Source organism: Brassica rapa, chromosome A07 (assembly GCF_000309985.2).
Source record: "Brassica rapa cultivar Chiifu-401-42 chromosome A07, CAAS_Brap_v3.01, whole genome shotgun sequence".
In the NCBI taxonomy this organism is placed as follows: domain Eukaryota; kingdom Viridiplantae; phylum Streptophyta; class Magnoliopsida; order Brassicales; family Brassicaceae; genus Brassica; species Brassica rapa.
The window spans coordinates 23,843,304-23,861,627 of record NC_024801.2 but is presented as its reverse complement, the minus strand read 5'-3'; the positions used below and the strand labels follow the sequence as shown (position 1 = coordinate 23,861,627).

The following is an 18,324-nucleotide window of genomic DNA, read 5'->3' as shown; positions in this document are numbered from 1 at the left end:
AAAGTTTGCTTATTTATCACAACTATAACTAACCTCTTTTTAAGTGGTCTTGTCAAAAATTCATCAATACAACAATTATGGTTTTGGTAACACTGAAAAAGTCTTTACAATTTCCACTGTTCATATCTTATCATTGTCAATGTCATTGTTTGTTAAGTAACCTTTTGATTTAACATTAAGGATAAAGTTAAAATTCTGGTGAAATGTGGTGATTACATATTGGATGGTGAAGCAAATAATCAAACAGTAACATGCATGAAACTGAAATAGATGAACAGCTAGATTAGTGTCTTAGGGCATCAGCATCAATGAACCTTAAGGGAGGTTCATAACTTTAATTTTTTATTATTTTTTTTTTAACTTTTCTGTTTGATTTAAAAAAAAAAAAAAAAAAAAAAATTATGCGGACCAATCACGGGCCGCCACGTGGCGTGGGACCCGCGATACAGTGATGAACCAGGTTCATCCCAATGACCCTGCAAGAGCTGAGTTCACCAAAAATAGAATATTTTAATATTTTTTTTTTTGGGGAAAGGTGTGAACTTCTGCATTGAACCTTCAATGCAGATGCTCTTATGTACACACGTGTACCACGTCTTCTTCTTTTACTTTTGAGACCATATTAAGCTTGTTTCTCCTCTCTGAATCCAAGAGAATGCAACTAACATTATGATTTATATACTCTTATGTATACGGTTAATGGAAGATAGTCTCTGAAGATACTTACGCTCTTGCCCTCTTCTTCTCCTTGAGCCTTGAGATGGCGTTTTGACGTGTGCACTGTTAGAGAAAAGAGCAAAAAGAGATTACTTCCTCTGAGTGATTGAGAGGGCAATGAATTTTGCTGCTTCCTAAAAGATGAGAAAGCTTGTTTTGGTGCAATTATAGAGTTATTGAATGGTGAAGAAAATGTATGCACCTGGACATATCAAAGGTAAAAAGACCTTAGGTTACAAAAGAATATATAAAATAGTTAGCTCAAGAGTCAAGACTTTATAGACTTATATATACCTCACAATGGGCTGATGTAATGTTCCCTTAAATAAGATGTTGTTATCATCTGCAACTAGATCATAATCAGCTCCAAAAAGTTCTTCAAAGTTTCGGAAAGTGAGATCAATGTCAGGTATATGGAAGTCATGGTCATCACAAATTGTATCTTCACAAACTCCAATGTCTTGTAGATTTTGATCCCACAGCTGAAAAAAGAGAGCTAACTATGTAACTAAATGGTTACACCACCTTTTCATTCAAAAAAAGGAAAAAAAAATGGTTACACCACGAAGACACGCATGATAATATTTAAACCAAACCTGATTGTTCTTGTTAAATGGCCTTTTGCATTCCCAATAGGAATCACCAAGTGTAGAAGACGAAGACAAGTGTGAAAAATCAACAATCAGATATTTTCCAGTCTGTGAAAGATGGACCAAACGTTCTTCAGATTGCTTTGGAAGCTCCAATGGAGAAGGACCATCTTGCTCTGTCACCGACAAACTCTTATCTCTTTCCTGAGTTGAAGCTTCACCAATTCAAGAATCTGTCTCAAGATAAAACCAGCTTCTCTTTGCACCTGAAATACTATCTGACTTGATACGATTTCTTCACTCTGTCATGACTGATGTGGTGTCATTTTTGTAATCATATATTGTTACATTATCTATTTCATCGACTATAAGGTCTTCCAACTAAAAGAGTTAATTATCAACACGATTTTTATTTATTCCAGTTACAACTTGCAAATGAATCAAAGATAATGGTCATTCGATTATTATTACATAAACATGTTCAAGCCAAGCTTTGTTTTGCAAAATGTTCAAACGCCGCTCTTCGCCTTTCTCTCATAATAGTTTGTAATTCCTACTTAAATACAATATTAACCTTGTATGCAATTCTTTTAAATTTATGTCAGTTGTTCGTTATTCTTATAAGTTTATTCTTAGGAATTAATATGTATGATTAAAAAACATGAAAGCATAATAGTATAGCCATGAAAGTTAGATCAGGAGGAGGAATCTTAACGAAAAGACTATGTACCCAATCAAACATCACTCGGAGAGGCCACAAAGAACAAACCCTAGGCCCAGACGACCGATTTGATCTATCATGGTCGACATGGCGAGACCCTCCTCCGTCAATGTCACTTCCCGAAACGCCTAAGCGAACCTCAAAGCGACAAATGGGACAAGTATTATGAATATTCAACCAAGACACAATGCAGCTCGTATGGTACAAATGCAAACATTTCAACTCTTTGCCTTCCTCTCCAACTTCAAACTCCTCTTTGCATATCGCACAAACCTTCTCTTTTGCCAAATCTTCTTCCGTGATTGTCACCGTCTTTAAATCTTCGATGGCCGATAAAGAGGCCGGTGGTGGACCAACACGTTCGCTAGGCATGGCATCAACGAAGTCGTCATCGGTATCATTAACTAGTTCATGGTTAAACCGGTTACTTCTTGATGAGTTGATAAGATGGAGAGTGATCCAATCGGTATCGGTATCCCAAAAAGATCGGTTAAGCCTCATAATGTCAAGCTCGTCGTGGAGATTGATCTCTCTAGAGCAGAAAGGACATAAAGAACCATATAGACCATAGTTTCGGAGCCTTATGGTACGGCTACAATGACGGCAGTAGAAGTAGTGGAACGTTCTTGTTCTTCTTGTTCCATTTACAATGACTCTCGGACGATACGGATTAGATGCCATGTTTTAACGTGAAATTTAGTCTTTTATTTGGATTAGGGTTTAAACATATGCATTTATACCTACATACGTGTACATGTTTTGAAGACGAGGCAAGACGAAGCCTGTACGAGTGTGTTGTGTTATTCTTTTCTGTCTAGAGGAAGAATGGTGTCGTGTGGCGTCTGCTTATGTTAACTCGGGAATCTTTGGTGATTTGGCTTGTACGAATCAAACATTAATGATGCTTAGAAAATCAATTATGGTAAAGAGTGATTAAGAAAAGATGGGTGTTATATGAACGGCCCAGATCTTGGACCAGTGTTCTAGTGCTTCCTTAGAATTTAGCATATATTAGTTGCAATTTTTGGAAACCCTGATATCGGATATAATTGAAGCATTGTACGAGCAAATATGTTTATTCCACAATTATTGGGATGCTAAGGTAAATTTTGCATATAAGCAAGAAAAAAAATACCATGAATCTAATCAAATAGTTTCGACTTTTGACAACGAGGAGACTAGTTGCTCATTAAAGACCTAGTTGATAAAATTTTGGGAATTTAAAAGCGTGGTAGAAGAAAGGCATCAAATGCTTTGTTATTGGGATTCGCACTGTTTGCTCAATTCCAAGATCTACCAACTACAATTTTAATTTATTTTCATATTTTCTTCTAATATTTGTAAAGTGCCAAACAACAATAATAATATATCCTCTATTTTTGTTATTTTCTTTGGGGGGGGGGGAGGTGGGAACTAAATTATTTTCAAAACCCAATACAAAAATAAATAATTAAGTACTTAATTAAATTCAAAACTAAATAAAATATTTTATATAGGAATATTAAAAACAAAATATTTTAATATGCAGTTTTTAACTAAAAAACTTATAAATTAAAATACAAGAATGCTAGTATAAAGTAAACAAAATCAAATGAATATAATGTTCTTGGTCTTACCTCCCTCCCTACAACTAGCGGAAGGAATCTTTTCCTTTATTCTATTCTTTGCTTACAGTCAAAATCCTATTTTATTTTTCAATTTCACATTAATATTCCTATTATGTTGGAAACTAGAAGTGTTAAATTTGGATTTCACTTTGAGTTTATCCTTTTCCATGAGAAAATGGTGGAAAGTTGACGTTGTTTTCACTAAGTATACTAGGGTCAGTGTCCGCGCTTCGCGCGGATTACATGTTTAATAAAAGTCTAGTTCAATTAAAATTGGGAGTTTTGAAGTTTCTGAAAAGTTAAGTTATGTTTTGTTTATTTTATAATGCGAAGACGTTGAAAACGGTGATCAATTTTTTTTTTTAAACAACAGTAAGTTTGAATAATAAATTGTTTTGAGGAATTCAATATTCGTAAGAGAAAATAGTATTTGAGTGTGCCTATTTAATGGACGTAGGAAGCGGTAACGTAAATTTCTTAAAAGTTGGCCGGTGTCGTTTGCTATGAGGCTTAGGATAGTAGTTTATTCCTCTTTTGGAAGTGTTGTATGATACCAATATCGTTGTCAAAGTAGAAGTGCGATCCAGGTGTGGTTGTGAGTGATAGTTTTCCTGAAAAAGTCAAATATTTGTAAGCATTTATTTTGACATAAACTTTATGTTTAGTTTACTACCTTCATGTAACCGTGGAATGATACTTGTGATGATTACGATTTGTTTTTCCTGGTACAAATTAGACGCCTCCTTGTCCCATAAAGTTAGACGTACCAATTTTGATCTACAAATAATTATTGTATTATATTTTGTTTGGTTGTAAACTAATTGTTATTTAATAAAAAGTTAGTACCTATCTAAACGCAATCCAATGATGATTTTTGAATCTGTGTAGTGGTTATATAAATCATTTTCTTGGATGAGGCATATGCGGCCAACAATATGTGTAGGAATAATTTGGTTTTATGGACAAAAATTTAGTATTTATTTGTATGTGAGAGAGTTATTGGTTTTTTTTTACCTGGGAGGAAGTTGGTTGCATTTGCTAAGCTGATCAACTGGTGGTAACGTTGGGGCAGGAATATGTATGAAGGGATCGGTGGAATGTTTTCTTGAATCAGTGTAATAATTGTTGTCTCATTGATATTGATTATGTATGGTTGAACAGTAAGCATGTACCGTTGGTTATTGGGAAGAAGATTAAAATATCTAATGTGATAAATTTTCCCTTCTTCGAAGCGTTGGTAGATTGTGTAAGACATAGAAATAGACACCCTCCCTTTCATTATTTGTTCCTGTTTAGTGGTTAAAAGCCATCATTTGAAATGTAGTTGGAATAATTAAAAGTAAGTATTTTTAAGACAAATTTAGATGTCAAGACAAATGAAAGTTGTTCCTAGGAAAGCATTTTTATTTTTGTGATTTGTGATGGACCACATCCTAATGATCCTAACGATTATTGGATACGGTCCGAAGGTGTCGCCCCAATTGTTTTGATCTTCTGCTGCATGTTCTGCACAGATAAGAATGAGAATTATTTTGTATTGCCAATCTTTTATTAATTTCATATTTTTTGAAGTGAACATAGTTATGGTTTGTTTTTTTTTAAAAAAAAATTATTGACAGGTTATTTAAAAATTAAAGTAGGCCGGCCCATAAATTATTTGACTGAGGTTGAAGCATGAGTAATTGGAACTGGTAGTTATAAATTTGTTGGGTGGGGTTTGATAGTAGAATTTAGGTTTTTTTTAGAAATTTATAGTGATTGTATGTGAAATGAGGGGGTTGTGTTATCTTGGGCGGACAATTTTAAGATGAAAGGAAACTTAGCCGGTTCACACATTGTTAAAAAAAACAGTAGAAATAATAAATTGTCTGAAAAAATAGAAAATTCAAAAGAAAATAGTTTGACAGTTGAAATAAGTAATTGTCCGAAGGAAATAGTTTTACGAAGACGGCGATTTGGGTTAATGGGCTGGGCTGCGAGATTTTTCTTTACCTGGCCTATCGGCAAATCGTAGACAAACCGAGATTTTTGTTAGCGACAACGAAGCCCAAATCTTTTATTGCAATTTTAATTCGAAGCCCAGTCCACTAGTGACATGGCAGTTTGATAGGTGGAGATTATTTTGCCCATGTGGCACCTCTAAAAAAGCTAGGATTTAGCTCCTTTTATATAGTAGGATAATAACACTACACTACAATACAGACATACTTTCTTCCATTTTCTAATCTTTATTTCTCTAAAAATTCTCCAATCGATAGAAGGCGGAAGCAAATTAAAAAAGCAATTCCACAAACTAAAAGAGACGCAGATAATTGGTGTAATTTGGTAAACAAAAACCAACTTTGGTTTCGTTAAGAGAATTCACACACACACAGAAAAAAAAAACAGACTTCAAAGGAAAAAAAAAAAAAATCAAAGGTGAAGTTTTTACTCGTATCCTATTCTCCTCCTTCCATGGCTACACGACCAAAGGAAGCTCGGATTTGAGATGGGTTTAGTCTAATTAGTTTGATTTCGGGGATAATTTTGATTTCGATTCATAAAGTTTGCTCCTTTTTAGCTGATCTTAAGGGGATGTTGAGGGTTTAGAGGTGTGTGTGTGTGTGTGTTTGTGTGTGTATGGTGGTTTTCTTTCTTTAGTTATGTGGATGGCTACACGATCTAGCTCCGGGTTCCCTCACGAGTCTATAAATTTTCAATCTTTGAGCTCGTCTGAGATGATTCCGATGGGTCCTTACTTTGGTCGAAGTGGGTCCTTGTTGGGGATGAATATGATCAGTAATGTTCAAAATGGGAACTCTTCGAATTCGTCTATTGATTCGGGTTCTGGGATCAAGCCAGAGACTTCATTGGCTAGTGAATGGTCAACTGAAGAACAGCTCAAACTGGAGGTTGGCCTTGAGAAGTGAGTGTTTCTTTATATCAATGAGTCTTCTCTTTTGTTTGAAGTTGATATGATTGAAAGAATTGGTTCTGTTTTTGCAGATATAAGGATAAGCCAAGTATCATGAAGTATATAAAAATTGCAGCCACTTTACCTGAAAAAACCGTTCGAGATGTTGCTTTGCGGTGTAGATGGATGACGGTAAAGCTCTGTTTTCACCTATCTGCAACTTTCAAAGTTTTTTTTTTGTTTGGAGTTTTGCGAAAAATCTTCTCTGTTCTGTAAAATGCCTTCTTAGTTCATTTGTTCTTTTTTTCTTTTTAAACAGAGAAAGAGAAGAAAAGCAGAAGAATTCAACTGTGGAAAAAGAATAAGTTCTAGCAAGGTATACTTGCCATTTGTTCAGTTTGATGAGTGACACTCTTAAATACACAAAGAAAAGCGTCCTTTTGTTTTTTTTTTTGCTATTTGACATCAAGTTAGATTGAATAGTATGGTCCTAGGAATGAGATGGAATGACTCTTAAATCTTGTTAAATTGAGGTTTTGTTTCTAAGAGATTTTATATTTCTTCATTCAGGACAAGCAGACAGGATTGTCTTCAAGCATACTTTCTATTTTGCCTGATAGCATGGCTTCGTACCCTTTCTTGATGCCCTTTACAAGCTCCAGTAATAAACATATTACATCTGAAGGTTAACATCTCTTTTTATCTCAGAAATTTAACACGTTAATTTACCAACTCCAGGTCTCTAAAAATAGTTTAGTTATAGAAGAAGACTTTACACATAGAAATTGAATTTGATGAGTAACTAAATTTTTTTGGTTGTTCTGTCTCAGATTTAAGTGGTTTTGTAATCAGTCTCTTAGAACAGAATGTAAGAGCTCTTAGTCAAATTAGAGCTAATCTATCCTCATATAAGGTAACCTCTAGAATACCTAGTTTAAAAGAATGTAAATGCGTTCTTGCTAAAATCGCTATCTCTCCTGATGATTATGATGAACAGGTACATGATAACATAGATCTCTTTTGTCAGACAAGGAACAACCTTATCACCATCCAAAATGAGTAAGTTTATACTTTTTTCAAAGGGATTTTTTTATATAATATTGATGGAGATTGTTGAATGGATGTTTTTAATTTGAGCAGCATGAATAATATGTCTGGCTTGATGAGCCAGATGCCACCATTGCCGGTTGCAATCAATGATAAGCTCTCAGCTACCTTGTTGAGTAATTCAACCTTGGTAAGTTTATATGCTGCTCTCTCATCTTTGAAATGGTTTTTATGACTTGTAGTGGATTTTTTTTGGTTAGATATATACACATGTTGTTAGATTCATCTTTGGTTTCCTCGATTTGTGCCAGGCTATGCCATTAAAGACAATGCAAAATGGTGGTTTCCATATGAAGCAAGAGCCTTCAGGGTGACCATTAAGTACCTGTAAATTGTCTTAAAGAAGATTTGAGGAAGAAAAGAGAAAGAGCTCACTATATATTTTTCACCACACGTTGGGAAGTTTCTAGAAGTGTGATTCTTTCGTAACACCAAAGATCTTTTATCGCCAGGCCAGCATAAGATTAAGAAAATAGTAAGTCCTGGTCCTGGCTCCAAACTGAAAACCCTCTTGACAAGGTCTATAGATTGATCAACTTAGCATTTAAATGTTATTGGAGAGTTCTAAGCGATGTGTATAAAATGATATTCTGTGGGAGATAGAAGAGGAGACGTTTACGTCTAGGAGTACTTTCCTATTGTTTTTTGCATGTTCACATACTTTGTGAATGAGGTGTACTTTTTCCCTTACTTTAACTATTTTACTCCCCAAAAAACCCTTTTGATGGACAACTTTTTAACCTTGGTTAAGTCTAAAGAGGTTAAGCAACTTTCTTGGAGATTGTCGTTACATGGGCTGGTCCCAATTAAATGGGTAAAAATTGATAGTACATGAAACAGGCATATTATTTGCTAGCCGTTAGATGAATATATTTTAGGAAAAAATCGGACAGTTCTCGTTGAAAGCAGTACAACGATGCTTTAAGCGGTAAAGTAGGTTTATTATGGTCAAAGTCGGTGTGGTCATAAGGATAGGTTTTTGCACATTTTTTGGTTATGGTCAAAGTTGGTGTGGTCACTCCGGCGACTTCTTTGTCTAACAGCACCACCAGTCCAACGATGCTTTAAGCGGTAAAGTAGGTTTATTATGGTCAAAGTTGGTGTGGTCATAGGTATAGGTTTTTGCACTTCTTTGTCTAACAGCACCACCAGTCCAGCTTGACCACGTCTTGTCTCGTCCTCCACCATCAAGCTTTTCTGCTCCTCCTTCACGCTCTGCCACCGGCAACGAGGAGATCAATGATTTGTCACGCCACCACCACCAATTAGTCACGCCATCACCTTCCGTTATAACATCACCATTTTATACATGTACTTCTTCTAACTTCGTATCGACGGAGAATCGGCGAACAAGACGGGATGAAACTAGAGCTGCGGCAAGGAGAGATTAATCAACGACATTTATGGTTTTTTAAAGGATATAGTAATTTGAGATTGTCTGAGAGGATTGTGTTGAGTAATCGGAGATCTGAGAGGATCTCGGCGGGTTAAACCGTCGACGTAGAGATGTGGCGGGGAAGGAAAATCAGCGACAATTAGAGTTGGTGAAAAGCAGGAGACGAGAGAGAGAGAGAGAAGAGAAAATAAAATTTGGTAAAGAAGTAAATTGGGTTGTGAGTAAAAAATAATAAATTTAACTATGGTAAGAAGAGTTAACTAGAATAGTCATGGTTTTAGGGTAGTTCAGTCATTTGAGTACAGTAAAGTACTCCACATGTAGAGAGTATGTCTAGATGATATGGAAGAAGGAAAAAGTATGTGTGAATGTAAAATTTTCATAGAAGAGTGTGTTGTTGTGTCATCTTTTTGATTATTTGGTGTGTTGTTATCCATTTCCTTTTTAGCATGCACTTAAAAAGCAGAACCCTCCAAAAATAGGCGTATGCCACTTAAGAGTGGAGAGCACACGGTATTCTTTAGTAAAAGGCGAAAGAATAGTTCGCTTTGTGCAAACCACATGGCTGCGTGACTTTTAACATCCGCAGCGTGAAGTCCATTTATGCTACAGTCTCCCGAATAAAATCCTCTCAGCTTTCCGATGTGGGAGCTAAAAACTCTTTACTAAAAGGCCTTGTGGGCTGTAGCTGGGCCTATGCATTACGATAACAGTACTTTTTCCCTTTTGGTAAACAATGTCATAAAAATCAATTATAAGGTTATTTCTTCTTCTTTCCGAGGGGTGCACTTGACGCATGTCTAAGTAATTGAACAAGAAGATTATTCACATACAAAGTGTATGTAATATAATCTAGTGACAATTGGTTTATTTATTATTGAATCGCATACATGAACACAAAACACAAATCTCTCTATGCTTTTATACTCGAGACTACACATTGGAGATGGAAGTTAGGTTCAACGGCTGCTTTTGGAGAGACCCATTTCACATTCCTTCTGTGTGGTGAGCAAATAAAGCAGAGCATATACACAAGAAGGCAGGACAGATCGCTCCAGTTATGATGTTAGAGAACTCTGCCATTCAGTAATCATAAGAAAATGGCTCAAAAACACCAATAACTTATTATACTTCAAGCGGGTTTTGCGAAAATAACATGGCATTAACTAGGTCATGTTATTATACTTGACAATGTGGTATTTAATAACATGATTATGCATAATGTGATATAATAATATGATTACATGTCACTTTGGTCGTTTAGCTGATTTGACCTTACTCTTATATAGTAGTATAAGTGAGCATCAGACGAAACTAAACAAACAATTTTCAACCTTCAATTTTGTATGTACGACCAATAAATGTTAAGAAACAAGAGCAAGAAAAGGCAAGAATCCATGTTGGGTACTTCTGTAATATAAGAATAATGGGACGAAAGGAAATCAACCAGAGAAACAGGGAAACTCTACATCATCCAATTCAACCGGTTTTGGGACGATGAAACATGATCTCCACCTCTAGATGATGGATCATCAAAGTTGATCAAGCTTCTTATGGATCGATTATCGTTGCCATTTTGTTGAAAATAGGAAGGATGAGAGAGGTTGTCGCTAGAATCAAGTAACAAGAATGAAGAAGTGGAGGCAGTGGAAGCCATGGCTGTTGCTCCGACCGGAAGTGGGTGGTTGTGTGTTCCTTCATAGGTTGTTATCAATATCGACATGTCTTCTAAACATCTTTGCACCTTCACAAACGCAACAGCACTTACATAAACTATATACACATATATAGCATATAAAACAAAACCAGTTTTACACATAAACTAAGAGTGATTTAAACTAACGTAGTTAAAACCTTGTAAAAGTGTATGCTGCTTGGAAAAAAAAACTTGATATAAAATGGCCCCCCACAACACAATACTATAGAATTATTGTTGGAAACGAATCAATTATATATAGAGCCTAGATAGAATATTTTTATTTGTTTGATCAAAATTGGTAAAAAAATCAATGTTACTTGTTAAAAACCCTCATGAAATCCAATATTGTTAATTTTTTTTTAAAAACACATGAGATAAATAAATAACTTATTTCACAATCTTTTATCTGTCATTTCAGTAAATAAATATTAAGATTTGGTTATCTTATACATTTTATCCAAATTATAATACCCTGGAATTTGTGGGTATGTGTATTTGCACTTCTTGCAGAGCTTACCTGTTTTCTAACGGGACATCCTGGAGCCACGGTGCATCGGTAATAAGCTCTTGGACATGGATTCCCTTTCGCTGTTTTCTGACCATACTTTCTCCATTGGCACCCATCATTCATCTTCATTCATACATACACAGAAAAACATTTCTTAATTTTTTTGTTTTTGAGTTACCAGTCTCCAAACTGAGTCTAAGATCGTATATATAAAGAAACTCACCGTTGCGGTTTCACACCTCGCCCTCACTGATACCCTGGCTTTTCTATTCCCCGGTGAAGACGTTATGACACGTTGCGTGTTTATATCTTGTCCCTGAATTGTGCTGCTACTATTGTATCTTTGTGTGTTATGAGACTCAGCTGCTTTGCCCTCTTCTCGTTTCTGCTTTTTCTGTAGAGAAAGTGAAAGCCCTAATTCCCCCTCTACCGAAGGCAAGGAAGCAGATCTTTCGACTCCTCTTTTCCGAGCCTTGGCTTGTGCCCCAAGGAACGTTTCAAGATCCTATTTAAAAGACATCAAGTTATATATATATATATATATACCTGTTAATTAAGTGTGACTAATACATATGTAAGTAACGTGTATAAAAACAAGATTCTCTCACCATCTTGTCAGTTTGATCGATAACCGGGAATTTCATCTCGAGCTGACGATAATCTTGAAGGGTTTGCTCTACAAGCTTCCTCAACCTCATATTCTCTTCTTTTACATGTTCCATCTCGATCTGCATCTGTAAGAGCTAATCTCCATCTATGGATGTTAACCTATTTGCACACAATATTAATATATAAGTTCTAATGTATGGTCAGTACCTCTTCACGTTCGTTTTCTTCTTTTCGGGATTTTGAACTTAAAAGAGAATCTTCAGTTTCGTCTTCTTTCACCATTTGTTCATCTTTATCTTCACTAGCCTCATCATCATCTTCTTCTTCCTTCTCACAGCTGTGTTTTGATCTTTCTTCATCTTTCTCTTTCTCAAGTCTGAGAGAAAGATCCATGTCAATTAATGGAGATGAAAAGCAAACCTCTGTATTTGTTTGTTAGATTTGGATTTTGAACTGCTAAAGTCAAATTCCATTTTCTGATCAGAATTTCGTTTACTATTTGTATTATTCACTCTAGTACGCATCTAAAGCTAGCTTTGACTTTCTTTAAGTAATCGTATTATCTTGAAGATAAAACAATCCATATCAATTAATTAAGCGTTTAATTTTGGCCTTTAGAACAATTAAACCCGAGTTACCATGGAATCATGGATGAATTAGATGAAGATTCTTTAACATTTTAAAAGCATCATTTGTATTATCAACATTTGGGCATTAGGGTCCAGGAAACTTCCGGTCACATGTACTGTTGTACCATGTGAAATACAGAAGACCGTCGATGTGTGCTAATTTTTCAACTTTAGTATTGATGTGTTTATAATCAGATGCCTAAGTTTTTTTCAGATAAGTACATGCATAGTTCGGTAGTGTTGTAAAGATCGAGATCATAACACACACACGCAAAAAGAATGGTGGGATCAAAACGTACTTATATATTTTATCACTAGACATCTCAAAATCACAAAGCATCCAAAAATCTGTTATGAGTTTTTTTTTTTGTAACTTAGCTTTAATATGTAATGAATTAGATTATTATATAACTCAGTCAACGAGTCTTGAATTTCCTCTTGAAGGTTTTATTGAAATGTTCTACTTCAAAATATATTTTCTGAAAGGTCAAATCTTGGTGTTATGGTCTTGTATTCTCACGCAGCCCTCATGCTACACATACGCGTTCGCGGAGCGAGGATATTTTAGTTACGTTCGTTGTGCAATTTCTTAAACAAAGTCAGTTCATATGACATACACAACTTGATACCAAAAGACAAGTTAGTTTGATTTGTAAATAGTATAATATGCATGAGATATACTATTCTTGTAAGCAGTCGTTCAGAAGAAAAAAAACTATTCTTGTAAGCTTTGTACGTGTTGGTGCACAATTTGATGGCGAGAACGTCGGAATATATGATGTATTTAATCAGTAAAGTCATGACCATCTGCTAAATATTTAAAGCCCTTTGATTTTATTTAGTTAAGCGTGTTAATATAAGAGTCATTTTTGTATATATTCATAGGAAACCAATCAATTAAGAATATAGTCATAGTTTGGGAGTCATGTCTTTTTACCCTGTAAATAGACATTAAAGTTTTTTGTAGCGCGTGAGCGTTTCATATACAAAAATCTATGATTTTTATAGTTATTTAAAAAACTCAAATAAGTAATTTTTAAATTTATAAAGTTAATTAAAAAAAGAGGTGAAAGTAACAAATGACAATAAAAAAATTATTTCATAAATATTATAGCCTAGTTAATGCTATATATTGTTGGGTTTTTGGTTTGTTATGTACATTACATGTGGCCAAATTCTGCATTATGTATGTGCCATCATTGTTGTGATTTTTTTTGTTCCTAACGTGAATATTTATGATTTAATCAGCAACTATTAAACTCGTACGAAAAGATCCAGAACGAGATACGATGCCAAAGAAAAAAAAGTCCAGAACTAGATACTAGTTGCCTTGGGATCGGATCTAAAAATAGTCAACTACCATACTTTCAGTTTTTATCGTTTCCATCATGTGTATATATATAATCTTATCTCACATTCATTTAATAAACTTATTTTTCTTATCGAAAGGTAGGCACTGGTCAATAGTTGGAATAGAATTAAGAGCAAGTTTGATAGTCATCTCTCTATCCGTAGCGGTAAAGGAACTGACCGCTTAAGACATCCTAATTTTATACAACAATTTTAATTGTATGTTGGGTACTAAAAAAATTATATGAAGAATGTGGAGATAAATTTGTACTTGAGTGTAGGTAGGGCATTACAAGTTTTTTAAAAAAGTTAGACCAGCCGAACATCTCTCTAGCATCGAATCAAACTCGTAAATTTATTAACTCATTAATTCAATAATTGTGTATTGTAGTCAATATTTGCTTAAACTGCTTATATAATTTGAATAGCCAGCCAACATACAGTTTTGAAATTATTAATCAACTAGCTAGCCAACAGTTTTCATAACCAGAGCTTACCATTAAACAAATTCCTTAATTTGTTTCAAGATACTAAAATAAATTGAATACTCAACACACAGTTTTGCAACTGTAAATTAACCACTAACTATATGTAAGTTAAGGTTTGCTACATCTTTTTAATCTCAGAACCAATTGATAACAGATAAAATCATCTATATATCTTACACATAATGTTTACAATATAATATCAGACTACAACAAACTTTATCGACGTTGGATTAACATTTCAACATAAGTAGCTATGCGTGTGTCAAAAGATATATGCATGCAGTTCTTTTACTTAAATCTTGCCAAAAAGGAACTTTCCAGTTACATAAAAATATAATTAAATAGCATATGGATGGTATAAGAAATGAAAAATTTGGCAGAGGAAGCGTGGAACAAGAGAGTAATCGGCGCCGCAGCCATATCTTCCGTTGGAATTTTTATAATCCACAAGCAAAGAAAAAGGTCAAATGCAATTTCACTTGTCCCTTAGGTCTGCATATTATGATTTCTTCTCTCATTTTAAATCTTTATGTCCCTAGGTCAACTTCTAAATCGAAATCCCATCTGCGGCTTTACATTATGTTGTCCCCCTCCCCCTTTCTTCTTGCTGCATTCTAATGGTGTTTAACAATTCAGAATTTAAAGTGTTAATATAGTATTATAGTTTTCTACACAAAATGTATGTTTAGTATTATTCAAAAATACGTAGGATTTAGCCATATAGCTGTGGGAACTGGAGTTGTAAATAGTTCCCTCGTCTATGATTGATTCTTGGGAAAGAGAATGAATGACCCTCCATCCAAAACTATCTAAAATCTTCCAAGAAGCCTGAATCTAATTGGTTTGATATCCAAACTAGTCCATATCCAGTTGTTTTGGAAGCCCTAAGTCAAGGATAAAAGCAGCCAAGCCTCTTAACTTCCACCATAAGCACTTGCATTGTTTTGTTGCCTTTAACGCCCATTCAAATATAATCCACGGACAAGACGTGTAAGACTTTGTTTCAGTCGCCAAGTTATATATGCTTTGTAACGACGAAACAGTAAAATCTCCTCAAACAACGTTACTAGACATATCTTCCTTCCACAGTTAAACGTTGGAACTTGGAAGCCTAATATAAATCTGTCTAACCACGTGGTTTAAACATATAGTAAATTAGTAACTTCTCGTTCTTAATTAGTCAAATTTCTTGTTACTTATAATTTTTGATCTTTAGCCGTTTTCAGCGGCATTTTGAGTAGGTCTGCAGGTTCGGGTAGTTCAGTGATTCGGAATTCAAATAGTTCAGCTCGACCAAAATCTCGCTGAATTGAACCGGAAAAGTTTGGGCAATTTCCGTTAGTTTGGTCTAAAATTTGGTTAGTAAATTTTCTTTTTTGAAAAACCCGAAAAACAGAACCGAAAACTGATTTATTTTTAATAAGCCTGCTAAATGAATCTAATCAAATATCTCACTAAACTGACCGAATTAGCCGAAATTTCGGTTTGGCAGGTTTGGTTCGGTCTAAGGCCTAATTTTGAGTTTGAGAGAGCATATAGAAGAATCTAAAAACCAAATACGCGAGAATATTCCTGATGAGACAGACCCAACGGTGAAGCATAATGGGCCTTAAAGAGGCTTATCCATGGGCGCGTCAGGCTAACGCATTCGTGGAGGTCATAGCTCCACCACACGTGGCGTGAGGAAAGAGAAACTCCGAATCCACAGAGCTAATTGGTGGGGAGCAGTGGTGGTGCTCTCCTCTTCTCCTCCTCCTTCTTCATCCATCGTCCCTCTCGTTATATCTCTCTCGGCATACCCTAATCTTCAATCCCTAAAGGTTAAAGTCCGTCTCTCTCTCTCTCTATGCTCCCTGTATAACTTCAGCGATCTGGATGTTGCTCTACGCTAGCTTCCTGTTAAGTTATAGTGAAGAGATCTCGATTTAAATTAAAGTATCTCGGATTCGAAATTAGAGATTGGCTTGATCTATCGATTTCAATTAGGTCTGGGACATTAGAAACTTTGTCGAATTGTTTATTTCTGGGAAATGAATCGAACAATTGAGGATATTCCTTTTTTTTTTAATATAAATTTATCGTGGATCTGAGATGTGCGTGAGAGTGATTATTCTCCCTTGTGGATTAGATTCATTGCTATGATTTTAATTATTTGATTCACTGTTGTGTTCCGTGAAGCTGCACGTTCCCTTGGTTGTCCTGTAGTTTTATCCTATTCACTTTTGTTCCTATGACATTTTAGAATCCTTTTGCTCAGAGTTTAGTCATTATGTTGTCTTGGAAGCTGTTAATCACCCTTGTAGGCTTACAAATTAGTGAGTCAGAGGTACATATTACTTCGTTTGTTTGATCTCTTTCAGTTCCTTTGTGAACTTACTTAGGTTTCTTTTGTGTTACCATGAATGGTTTTTATCATTGTGCAATTCCACTGATCGATGACTGTGTATATCTTTGTTACTGCTGTTAACATTTATTGACTGGCTTTTCCGCTGTGATTCTGCGAAATATCTGCAGTTTCGAGGAAGAGATCTCTGGTTATGTTGTTGTTACAATCTTTTATGTGATTGTTTTTGCTTAATCGTTATGAGTACTTGTACAGGTGTGATTGTGACGTTATGGCCAAAGCTACAAGGACACGACGCAGGGTTCACTCCCGACGGATCAGAGCAAGGCCTTACAAATTCCAATCTTCTAATCGTCTCGTCACAAGGAACGTGTTTCCAAAAGATTGTTCCAAGTGTATAGAGAAGAGGGACAACTGGGAGAATGTTATCTGCTCGGTTTGCATGGAGTGTCCTCACAACGCTGTTCTTCTCCTCTGCTCATCTCATGACAAGGGTTGTCGTCCTTACATGTGTGGCACCAGTTTCCGCTACTCCAACTGCTTAGATCAGTACAAGAAAGCGTCAGCTAAGCTAAAGGCAGCAGCAGCGAGTCGTCCACCGAGCAATAAGTCCGAGCTTGGGAATCTCACGTGCCCACTTTGTAGAGGCCAGGTGAAAGGCTGGACGATCGTGCAGCCTGCGCGTGACTATTTGAATCTCAAGAAGAGGACCTGTATGCAGGAGAACTGTGTCTTTGCTGGAAACTTCAAAGAGCTGAGGAAACACATGAAAGTGGACCATCCTTGTGCGAGGCCGCGTGAAGTTGATCCTGAAGTGGAGCAGAATTGGAGAAGGCTTGAGATTGAGCATGACCAGAATGATGTTATGAGCACGATTAGGTCGTTAATACCTGGTGCAACGGTGCTTGGGGATTACGTTATAGAAAGGAACAACAACAACAACGACGGCAACGGTTCTGACTCAGACGAGGGTGGTGATCATTACAACGGTTCAGGGATGGATGCTGGGTTTGGTAGAAATTTTTTGAATGTTATCCTTATGATGCATGCTGTTGAGGCGTCAAGGAATCAGACAAGACGCTCTGATTCAGATTCGAATGGAACAAATGAGATGACTTTCTCTGGAGAGGAAGAGGAAGATAGGCAGAGTACCTCTCTGGCAAGTCGAATGAGGAGACAAGGACGGGTTCTACTAGGACGATCAGGTAGGAGACGTAGAGCTAGAGAAGCTAACCAGAGACCAGGTCCTCCTAGATGAGAGAGAGAGATCACAAGCTCAAAAACAAAACCCTTCTGTCTGATTTTGAGTTTCAGGTAAGTTTTATGGTAATGGTTTAGAATACAAGTGACCTGTTTTACTGCTTTCACCATTGGAGAATTTGGGGATTTGACTCAGATTTGCTCCTGATTGTCAAAGAAGCAGGTCTGTGTTTTAATGTATCCTGATGTAACTTTTCTTTGTCAAAATTTACATATGTGAATAAGCATGGTGATTAGTAGTGATGCTCACTATTTCAACAATGATGAACAAATTGGTTACTCGTTTTGTTTATAAATTTCGTGTTCCCTTAACTTCAGCGTATATATCAAGACTTTTGAGGCCACAGGGCCGGTCGTAAGGATATTGAGATGGTTTCTAAATTATTAAAAAATATTAAATTTATAT

At 35.7% G+C, this 18,324-nt stretch overlaps 5 protein-coding genes and 1 non-coding gene across 11 annotated transcripts; 2 read left to right on the top strand and 4 right to left on the bottom strand.

The window, feature by feature from the left end:
• Nucleotides 1-380: 380 nt before the first annotated feature.
• On the bottom strand, nt 381-1,764 carry LOC103831500 (putative zinc finger protein At1g68190). The gene is given in 4 exon segments (XM_033276040.1): nt 381-1,199; nt 1,314-1,504; nt 1,507-1,609; nt 1,741-1,764. Coding segments are annotated over 4 exon segments (516 nt in total). The 3' UTR covers nt 381-1,001.
• On the bottom strand, nt 1,698-4,218 carry LOC103831234 (E3 ubiquitin-protein ligase SDIR1-like). The gene has a single exon (XM_009107117.3). The coding sequence runs from the start codon at nt 2,707-2,709 to the stop codon at nt 1,960-1,962; it is 750 nt and encodes a 249-aa protein (XP_009105365.1). The 5' UTR covers nt 2,710-4,218; the 3' UTR covers nt 1,698-1,959.
• A 1,603-nt stretch (nt 4,219-5,821) lies between these two features.
• Nucleotides 5,822-8,468, top strand: LOC103831233. Of its 6 annotated transcripts, none has more exons than XM_018652705.2 (8): nt 6,278-6,540; nt 6,621-6,720; nt 6,848-6,904; nt 7,099-7,213; nt 7,359-7,441; nt 7,526-7,587; nt 7,669-7,765; nt 7,887-8,468. In XM_018652705.2, exons 1-8 carry the CDS (start codon nt 6,278-6,280, stop codon nt 7,947-7,949), a joined length of 840 nt encoding a protein of 279 aa, XP_018508221.1. In that variant the 3' UTR covers nt 7,950-8,468. The 6 variants fall into 6 exon arrangements, with proteins under 6 accessions (XP_033131194.1, XP_018508221.1, XP_033131199.1 ...); XM_033275308.1 differs by having other exon boundaries at nt 7,108-7,213; nt 7,884-8,235; XM_033275307.1 differs by having other exon boundaries at nt 7,884-8,235.
• Nucleotides 8,469-9,480: 1,012 nt separating this feature from the next.
• Nucleotides 9,481-9,598, bottom strand: LOC117127036. The gene has a single exon (XR_004449794.1). It is a non-coding gene; the product is annotated as a U5 spliceosomal RNA (small nuclear RNA).
• An 898-nt stretch (nt 9,599-10,496) lies between these two features.
• WRKY9 (probable WRKY transcription factor 9) lies at nt 10,497-12,240 on the bottom strand. The gene is given in 5 exon segments (NM_001302019.1): nt 10,497-10,775; nt 11,248-11,361; nt 11,462-11,743; nt 11,847-11,972; nt 12,055-12,240. Coding segments are annotated over 5 exon segments (987 nt in total).
• A 3,713-nt stretch (nt 12,241-15,953) lies between these two features.
• On the top strand, nt 15,954-18,230 carry LOC103831231. Its single transcript, XM_009107113.3, has 2 exons — nt 15,954-16,134; nt 16,914-18,230. The coding sequence occupies exon 2, from the start codon at nt 16,930-16,932 to the stop codon at nt 17,914-17,916; it is 987 nt and encodes a 328-aa protein (XP_009105361.1). The 5' UTR covers nt 15,954-16,134; nt 16,914-16,929; the 3' UTR covers nt 17,917-18,230.
• The last annotated feature ends 94 nt before the right edge of the window (nt 18,231-18,324 follow it).

Coding starts and splice junctions, on each gene's coding strand:
- LOC103831234 (XM_009107117.3), bottom strand. CDS start 2,709: ATGGCATCTAATCCGTATCGTCCGAGAGTCATTGTAAATGGAACAAGA.
- LOC103831233 (XM_033275303.1), top strand. CDS start 6,278: ATGTGGATGGCTACACGATCTAGCTCCGGGTTCCCTCACGAGTCTATA. Junction 6,541..6,620: donor CTGGAGGTTGGCCTTGAGAA/GTGAGTGTTTCT, acceptor CTGTTTTTGCAG/ATATAAGGATAAGCCAAGTA. Junction 6,721..6,847: donor TGCGGTGTAGATGGATGACG/GTAAAGCTCTGT, acceptor CTTTTTAAACAG/AGAAAGAGAAGAAAAGCAGA.
- LOC103831231 (XM_009107113.3), top strand. CDS start 16,930: ATGGCCAAAGCTACAAGGACACGACGCAGGGTTCACTCCCGACGGATC.